The sequence below is a fragment of the Carlito syrichta genome, unplaced genomic scaffold (genome assembly GCF_000164805.1).
Source record: "Carlito syrichta isolate Samal-C Ts95f unplaced genomic scaffold, Tarsius_syrichta-2.0.1 Scaffold288108, whole genome shotgun sequence".
Lineage (NCBI taxonomy): Eukaryota > Metazoa > Chordata > Mammalia > Primates > Tarsiidae > Carlito > Carlito syrichta.
The window spans coordinates 64532-74037 of record NW_007232204.1 but is presented as its reverse complement, the minus strand read 5'-3'; the positions used below and the strand labels follow the sequence as shown (position 1 = coordinate 74037).

At 46.3% G+C, this 9506-nt stretch overlaps 1 protein-coding gene across 1 annotated transcript in view; it reads right to left on the bottom strand.

Moving 5' to 3' along the window:
• The window catches only part of PARD6B (par-6 family cell polarity regulator beta), a 64018-nt gene that overhangs the window by 10492 nt on the left and 44020 nt on the right, over positions 1-9506 (bottom strand). Inside the window, exon 2 of the mRNA XM_021710104.1 lies at positions 2621-2843. Within this exon, the coding sequence (XP_021565779.1) occupies positions 2621-2843 (223 nt within the window). The remainder of the gene's footprint in view (positions 1-2620; positions 2844-9506) is intronic.

Genomic DNA, 9506 nt, shown 5'->3' with positions numbered 1-9506 from the left:
AAAAAAAAAAAAAAGATGTTAGGATCAATTCTGTGATTATGCAAGTGTTACAATTCCATTAAAAAAACATGTGGTGGTATAACCCAACTCCCATAATCTTTCAAACAAGGGGATAATACAACAGTTTTGTCAGATGGCAGTAGTTTAAACCCTCATTCCATGTTTGAATCCACATTCCAAACAGCAGCTAAATTTTTAATGAAAACGTTGATTGCTAACAAGAGAGGCCTATTGTTCAGTCATAATTACAGGAATCCCTTCTTCCCCTCCTGGCTCTGCCGCTCTCGGCTCCCAAGGCTCTAGCCCCAGCCTCACCTCTGTAGTCCTCTGTCTCCAACCAAACGTGAACTCTCACTTTTCCAATCTGGAAGTCTAGCCTACCTCTGAGTTTCCATCCTGAACTCCAGGCTGCCATTTCCAGTCTCCAGCAAGACAAGTTCAGCTCCTCGGACTGGTAAGATTATTTGTCCTAAGACAAAACTGAATTTTCTTTCCCATAGTAATCTCTCCTCCAACCTCTGCTTGTTTAGAGCACTGTCCCAGCTTGAGACTCAAATCCATAAGTGAAATGTTGCTGGACTCTCGCCATAAGTGAGATGATGCAAGCGTTCCCACTAGTACCTTCTCCAGCTGCCTTCCTCCTGGCCCGCTACTGCGGTGGTTTCCAGATCCCCCACTTCTTCACTGCCTGCTCCTGGCTGTGACCCCAAGACATCTAGATGCCTACTGCAGTAGATGACATCACAGCCTGCTAGTTATCTATGACAACCACTGCAAAGGTCTTTGGGAAAATTAATTTGTGTGTGGAAGTATTTTATAAATAGTCAAGTGACAGAGACAAAAGTAATCCTTTGGCTGGGTATGGTGGCTCTCACACCTATAGTCCCAGCACTTTGGGAGGCCAAGGTGAGAGGACTGCCTGAGCTCAGAGGTTTGAGACCAGTCTGGGCAACTTGGAAGACTTCATTTCTACAGTAAATCAAAAAATTAGCTGGGTATGGTGGTGCATGCCTGTGGTTCCAGCTACTTGGAAGGCTGAAGTGGAAGGATCACCTGAGCCCGGGAAGTTGAGGCTGCAGTAGCCGTGAGCATGCCACTGCACTTCAGCCTGGGCGACAGAGTGAGACTCCAACTCAGAAAAAAAGAAGTTATGCTCGAGGTTTATTTTGTTGGTGGACTCTGGTTCCTCCAAACCCAGAGAAGCAAAGATACACAATGAGTGGAATTTCAAAGGCCTAGGAGCGGTCCAGTGCTTATCAACTGACTGGAAATACAGTTTTGCCTGGAGGATAATCCCGACCCATTGTTTCAGGCTACTCTCTGGGTTGGTTTACATTGTAAGGCTTTAGTGATACCGGGCTTGGTGCTCTAACACTGGCTCCTCAAACCTCCTCATTTACCAAAGAGAAAGGAATAGACCGTACATACCAAACTGAATTCTACCCTGCCCACATGCAGGCAGACACAGACACACAGACACACACACACACACACACACACACACGGCTATGGTGTTAAGAAAGAAAAGTCTCAGGACCCAAAGTACACTTGAAAATGTTTGCTGAATGTGCCACATTCCTCCCTGGGCAACAGTGAGACTCCAACTTAAAAAAAAAAAAAAGCTTGCCAAATAAGTAGTCATTTCAAACAGTTTTTTGGAAGACTAAAATCTGTGTTCACGTCCCTCCAGAATAATGACTTGCTACCTCATTTTCCAGATACTTAATCTTACACTCTTTCTGTAAAAACTATCCTAAAGGGAAAATAAAGAAAACCCAGACTGGGGTCATCTGAAAGGCAGGGCGCTGCACTTAGCTCACTCCATATTTGAGCAAAGTCACGAGACATTTCATCCATCCTATAGGTAAAGACACTGAGGCTCAGAAGATGACATGACTTTGTATCTGGTGTCTACTAACTGGCAGATACAGCACTTGAAACCTGGCTGCTGCAAAAAGTTAGAATGCTCCTGACTCCAAAGTCAGACTCTTCACATCTTTCTGAATGGACAATAATCCATTCAATGACGTGAAGATTCAGTACATTCCTAATTCCTATTTTTAAAAACCTAAGAGGTCATGTCGGGCTTGGTGGCTCAGCCTGTAATCCCGCGCCTTTGGGAGGCTGAGGTGAGTGGATGGCCTGAGCCCGCGGGTTCGAGACCCGCCTGGGCAGCGAGACCTCATCTCTACAATAAATCAAAAAAATCAGCCGGGCGTGGTAGCGCCTGCCTGTAATTCCAGCTACTCGGAAGGCTGAGGCGGAAGGATCGCCGGTGCCCAGCAGGCGAGGCTGAGGTGGCCGGGAGCGGCCGCTGCACTCCAGTCTGGGTGACCGAGTGGGACTCCAACTCAAAAACAAACAACAACAACAAAAAAACCTAAGAGGTCAAAATTAAAGTAATTAAAAGCACAAATGTTCTAAAGTATACTTAGTGAAGTATAAAGATAGTAAACCAACAATATCACAAATGTTTTAACCTCCCTGTTTGTTAACACGGTAAGAAGATTCACACAAAATGTTTACTCACTAAGTTTGTGGCAAAGTCTGGGTATCCTATCAACGGGGAAATTACACTACTTCTGTTTTAAAGACAATTTTTCTAAACAGTGGTACTCACCCTTCTTTTGTATAAAAATCCTCAGCAGCGGATTGGCTGTTGAAACAGCTTTGTGGTAGTTATCGTCATTATTTATAGGCAGCAAGTCTCCATGGATGTCTGCGTAGCCTACTAAGACGTCAACATTGGGGATCTTATGAACATGCTGAAGTAAGCCATAGAACTCCTCAAATTTTCCAGGTTTTGATCTTTCCAGCGAAAACCGACGAAATTCAGCTCCAAACTGTAAGTATAACAAACAAATCAAGCTTTTAAAAAGTTACAGAAGGCCCCAACTAGAAAATGTGTGCCATAGAAAAATTAACAAGCACAGTAAGTATTTCCTTTCATAAAGAAGCGATTCCACTGACAGAAGTCTCATTCTCAGGAGATAACAAAAAGCCTAGAAAGGCCTAAGAATGTGCCTGCACGCTGCATCGTGAAGGGCCCACCCCCCCAAGACGTGCTGGCTTGACTCCACCCCTGGGTCCCCAGGCTTCACTGGGGACTGCTCTGCAGTGACTCAGCTCAGCTCTGACTGGAGCTCAGACTCAGTGGCAACACTCTCCTCCTCAGGCCATGGGGGACCTGAGACGTGCCCACATTTTTTTTGACTAAGAGCAAAGGAAATCTAAGTGTTCTCCCCTAGAAAAGCAACTAGGATTTCATGGGATGTGGTAGCAATCAACAGTAAAATACACAGAACTTGAGCTCCTGGTGTTCGGGAATGCTGCAGATGAAGCACATCTATAAGAAATTGGTCCAGCACTCGGCAGCAGCTTCCCCGTGTTGAGGCAGAAAAAAGCTTTAGGGCCTCAACAAATGTATGTCCCACAAGCAAGCAACCAACACCAGTGTGTGTGCGCTTGCACCGGGCAGGCTAGGCCCTAGAGACTCAATGCCTAGCCTGCTCCAGAGGCCTGCCAATCAGTGGATGAGAGGAGGAGGAGTTCAGGGAGGCACTGAGGGCCCAACCACAGGGGAGGAAGATGGCCTCCATCATGCCTAGGATTCACCTTCCCACCTGGTCCTCAGCCTGGCTTCCCCACACCTCTGTTCTCCCAATGCCAAATCACTCAGGGCCTCATCTGGTCCCTACTAAACAGGTTTCTGATGTACATGGGACCAGTGCAGCACTCCCCCAAACACGGAGACGGAAGAAAGGCTCACAGGCCTTCCTCAAAAAGCATCCCAGTCGCAGGAGTTTGAGAACTGCCACATGACTATTAATTACCCTCTTGGGAATCACTGTGGAGACCAGTGATTAACTGATCAAAGGCTCAGTTAAGTCCTATGGTTGACTTCTTAAAAAATATTCAACTCAATGTTTGCCAAATAAGTTTAACCACTGAACTCGCATTTCCTCTAAATATCTATTATTAGCAAGAAATGCTGATGTAAAACAAATTATGATCTGAAGAAAAATAAGTACAAGAAATACTAATGTACTACTGGGACAGCCCTAAGCATCACGCAGAGGTCCCTGTCATAATAATTGGAGCAGTTTACAAATGTGCCGACTGCTTTTCCCAAAGGCCCCATGAAACATCCAGAGTCCCTGTTTTCTTTTCTTTTCGAGTCAGAGTCTCACTCTGTTGCCCAGGCTGGAGTGCAGTGGCACACTCACGGCCACCACAACCTCAACCTGTCGGGCTCAGGCAATCCTTCCACCTCATCCTTTCAAGTAGCTGGAACCACAGGCACACACCACAACGCCCAGTTAATTTTTTGATTTATTGTAGAGACGAGGTCTCACCAAGTTGCCCAGGTTGGTCTTGAACCCCTGAGCTCAGGCAATCCTCTCATTTCAGTCTCCCAAAGTGCTGGGGTGACAGGCGTGAGCCACCGTGCCTGGCCAGAGTTCCCGCTTTCTGAAAAGTTGCTTATACTCAAACTCCTCACTGGGTGATCAACTGCTTATATTCATACCCCTCACTGGTTGTGAATAAATTAAAATCAAAACTCACTAAAACTACCTCTTACCTCTAAAAATTCATTAAAATAGTTTCTAAAGCACATTCCTCAAATATATACACTAACATTTGTCAAGAAAATAAGATGACTCATACCTAAAGCTCTCAAAAAGTTTAGTCACACCTTCACATTCACGTTTCAAAGTAAATAAAAACTCAGGGAACACCCTTCGTATCAGAGCTATTCTCATGATGTTATCAAAAGTCACAGTCCCTCCTCCATTTTCTAGTATCACAGCATCAATTTGCTGGTATTTTCTGATTTATTCACACGGCTCATCATTTCCCCAATATATGAACGGGAATTATGACTACAATTTAACATTTTATTTTTAAACGTTTAAAAACGTTATTTATTTATTTATTTGTTTTGTAGAGATAAGGTCTTGCTGTATTGCCCAGGCTGGTCTCAAACTCCCCGGCTCAAGCAATCCTCCCACTCAGTCTCCCAGAATGCTAGGATTATGGGTATGAGCGACCACACCCAGGCTAATTTAACATTTTAGAACTTCAACGTTTTTTGTTAAATCTTTTTTTTTTTTCTTTTTTGAGTTGGAGTCTCACTCTGTCGCCCAGACTGGAGTGCAGTGGTCGCTCCTGGCCACCGCAACCTCGACCTGCTGGGCTCCGGCGATCCTTCCGCCTCAGCCTTCCATGTAGCTGGAACTACAGGCGTGCACTACCACGCCCAGCTAATTTTTGATTTATTGTAGAGATGAGGTCTCACCAAGTTGTCAGGTCTCGAACCCGCAGGCTCAGGCAATCCACTCACCTCAGCCTCCCGAAGGCGTGGGATTACAGGCTGAGCCACTGAGCCCAGCTGTTAAATCTTTTAGATGAAAGCCAGGCATGGTGGCTCATGCCTGTAATGCCAGCACTTTGGGAGGCTGAGAAGAGAGCAATGCCTGAGCCCAGGAGTTCAAGACCTGCCTGAGCAACATGGCAAGATCTCACCTCTACAATAAATCAAAAAATTAGCCGGGCGTGGTGGCGCATGCTTGTGGTTCCAGCTACTTGAAAGGCTGAGGCAGAAGGATGGCCTGAGCCCAGCAGGTCAAGGCTGCAGTGGGCGTGAGCATGCCACTGCACTCCAGTTGAGTGACAGGAGGACTCCTACTCAAAAAAACAAAAACAAAAAACTTTTAGATGAAAATTCTTTGTTCAACATATTTAGCTGTTATAAAAACAACAGGCCAGGCATGGTGGCTCATGCCTGCAATCCCAACACTTTGGGAGGCAGAGGCAAGATGATTGTTTGAGCCCAGGTGTAAGAGACCAGCCTGGGCAACATAGTGAGACCTAGTCTTAAAAAAAAAAAAAAAAAAAAAAAAAAAACCTAAATTAGCTGGGCATGGTAGTGCATGCCTGTAGTTCCAGCTACTTGGAAGGCTGAGGCGGAAGGATCGCTGGAGCCCAGCGGATCGAGGCTGAGGTGGCCGGGAGCAGCCACTGCACTCCAGTCTGGGTGACAGTGTGAGACTCCAATTCAAAAAAAAAACCAAAATTAGCTAGATGTGGTGTTATGTTCCTGTGGTCTCAGTCACTCAGGAGTCCGAGGTGGGAGGATCGCTTGAGCCCAAGGGGTTGAGGTTACAGTGAACTATAACTCGCCACTACTCCAGCCTGGGCGACAGAGCAAGATTCCCTCTCAAAAACAAAAGAAAACAATGAAAAAAAATCCACAACAGTAGATATGTCCTTTTGCCAATGCTGGCAGGGGAAAAAAAAAAAAATCAAGAGAAACTGTTATTTACACTTCTTGCAAAAAAAATGATAAAGAGAATTTTACTACATTAAAAAAACAGATAAACTTAGATCCAATCACCAGTTATTCTCTGTGTGAACCACTCACAACTGTTTTCAACCTGGTCTGGTTTGCTCTAGCCACCCAGAATGTGCACAGACTCCTTTCCTCCAGCATGTTGGTACATTCTAGAAATGCAAACTTAATTTTAATACTCTATTTGCCTATGAATTATAATTAGGAAATTTTATGACTCAAAGACTGTTCCAAGGTTACTAAAGGGCACCGCCATGATTATTAAGAACTCTCTCAACTCGACAGAAACAATTAGGAAGATAAATCAGTTACCAAAGGAAAGTCACCTGATAGCTAGTATCGCAAATTTAAATAGTTTTATTTACATTATTCATTATTTTATTATCTGTACCATTTTTTTCCCTTCCATGAGCAAAGGTGAGAAAGTTTACACTATTGTTTTCTCTGCAGAAGAAAGCAAGATCCTAAAACACAGACCTGCACACTACCTAGTTTTGGTGACAACCTCTCAGTAATCAGTTTTGCAACTTGGCGAGACCTCATCTCTACAATAAATCAAAAATCAGCCAGGCCGTGGTAGTGCGCGCCTGTAGTTCCAGCTACTTGGAAGGCTGAGGAGGAAGGATCACCGGAGCCCAGCAGGTCGAGGTTGCGGTGGCCGGGAGCGGCCACTGCACTCCAGTCTGGGCGACAGAGTGAGACTCCAACTCGGAAAAAAAAAAAGTTTCAAAAACTTGTTGAAGGGTTTTTAAGTGGTTAAGATGACAAATGTTTATTCAATCCATTAAAAATAAATGTATTAACAGCATATACTTAAGACATAAAGTGTCACACGCACACCAGAAACAGTCCCTGTGTTTGGTCTGTGTGTCAACAGCTAGAATGGTGGTGAAAGGCACAGGGAACAGTCAGAAGGGCATCTCCCGAGATGGCGCTAAACACTATATGGAACCAAACAAAGACAACAAAAGCCCTAAGCTCCTGCTTTTTCCGCACGCGCAAAACTTAAACCTATGCACAAATATTATCTCCCTATAGGAATACTACCTCATAGCCTCCTCCAATAAAGACTCTAATACAGCACTGGCCACCCCCTCCCAAATCAATAAATACAGACCTCTCTCGCCGTCACTCTCTCACTCCCCCTTCCCTACCAGGCGGTTACAGACCCTCTTCCCTCTCTCTGTAGTCGCTGCTCTAATAAATCTCTTGGCCTCAAAGGGTGTTAAGTCTTGCTGGCGCCACTGTCTTTCAGGTGGGACCCACTCATTCAGTGCAAGTTCTCAGAACACACTGGTTCTATTTAAGAGACACGGTTCAGCCAGGCGCTGTGACGCAAGCCTGTAATCCCAGCACTTTGGGAGGCTGAGGTGAGAAGACTGCCTCAGCCCAGGGGTTCAAGACCAGCCTGGGTAACTTGGCAAGACCTCGTCTCTACAATAAATCAAAAAATTAATTGGGCATGGTGTATGCCTGTAGTTCCAGCTACTTGGAAGGCTGAGGCAGAAGGATTGCCTGAGCCCACAGCAGGTGGCCATGAGCTCCAGCCTGGGCAACATAGTGAGACTCCAACTCAAAATAAACAAGAGACACAATTCAGCTGGGGTTCACACCTATAATCCCAGCACTCTGGAAGGCAGAGGTAAGAGGACTACCTGAGCCTAGGGATTTGAGACCAGCATGGGCAACTTGGCGAGACCGCCTCTCTACAATAAATCAAAAAAACAAGCCGGGCGTGGTGGAGTGTGCTTTTGGTTTCAGCTACTTGGAAGACTGAGGTGGAAGGATCACCTGAGCCTAGCAGGTCGGGGCTGCAGTAGCCATGAGCATCCCACTGCACTCCAGCCTGGGCAACAGAGTGAGACTCCGACTCAAAAAAAAAAAAAAGAGAGAGACAGTTCACTACAAGTGCGGTATGGCAAGCCAAACATTTAACACAGAGTGTAGACACAAGTATGGGAAGGGTTCACACATCAGTCGACGGAAGAGAAAGGCAAGAAGCCAGGTCTCCTGGCACTAGAGAGAGCTGGCTGTTGGACTGCATTTTTCAGTGCACCTAGAATCCTACTCATTTCTTCCTATGGAAAAAAATTAAAGACTGGCTACCAAGATTTGGCCCATCAATGGAATTTCAAGATTATGCAATTATCACAAGTGTTTTTCCCTCCTTAACTTCAATGTCCACAAATCCACATGAGCCTTACAACAGAAGCCCCATGAGAAAGTCAGCGAGAAAGTCAGCCGCTGGACACGGAATGACGACCACCTACCGTGGGAGAAACACTCCCCAGATGAGTCCCCTTAACCCTGCAGTGCAAGCAAGTCCCTTCAGGTTGCTATGCTGTGTCCCACGCGCGCAGTCCTTAGACTGCTATACTTACATTTCTATTCTTATTCAACAACTGCTTCTGAAACTAGTGCCCATCCTCATGAGTTCTTAAATCCCAAGCAACGTTTTAAAAGGATGTCAAAAACGAATGTCGATGTTCTCTGGATGGTGATTCTCAGATACAGAAAACGCCAAACCTGGCTTATCAACCCTAGACAATAAAACCATCCTACCCACAGGCTCCAGAAAGCTCCCCTCACACGACTTCAATCCTTGATTTTCACATTTACCCCTACAAGTCTTACAGAGATGCTTCATTCTGTTGGCAGCTGATATGCCCTGCGTTTCTCCTCTTCTGTGTTTTGGCCTTCACGATCCGGTTCTGAATGTTCTCAGGGCCCAGCCAGTGTGCTGTTGCGTGTTCTAGGGCGTCTAAAAGTTACTCTTCAAAAACGCTTTGCTCGAGGCTTTGCCTTAAATGCAGAGCTCGGGGAAACCGTCACCTTTAGACCTCTCAGAGCACCGGACCAGGTCGTGGAAGCGCCTCCGGCCCTCCCATCACGACCGGGCCGCGGCCCACCTTCAAATTCCAGCTCAAAGCCCCCTCTGAGCATGCCCCGTCTAATCCCTCCAGACGACCCAGCTCGCCCAGCCTTGCGATTGAGGAATTCGCTGAAGACCGAGGCCGGGAGCAGCGGACGGGCATGCCGCCGGCCGCGGCGAAAGCACTCGGGGCGAGCGGGCGGCAGGCGGGAACGAAAAGGCATCCAGGCTGCCCGCAAGGGCCACTCCGCGGGAAGGGGACAGGGCTCGTGGCCCGACGAG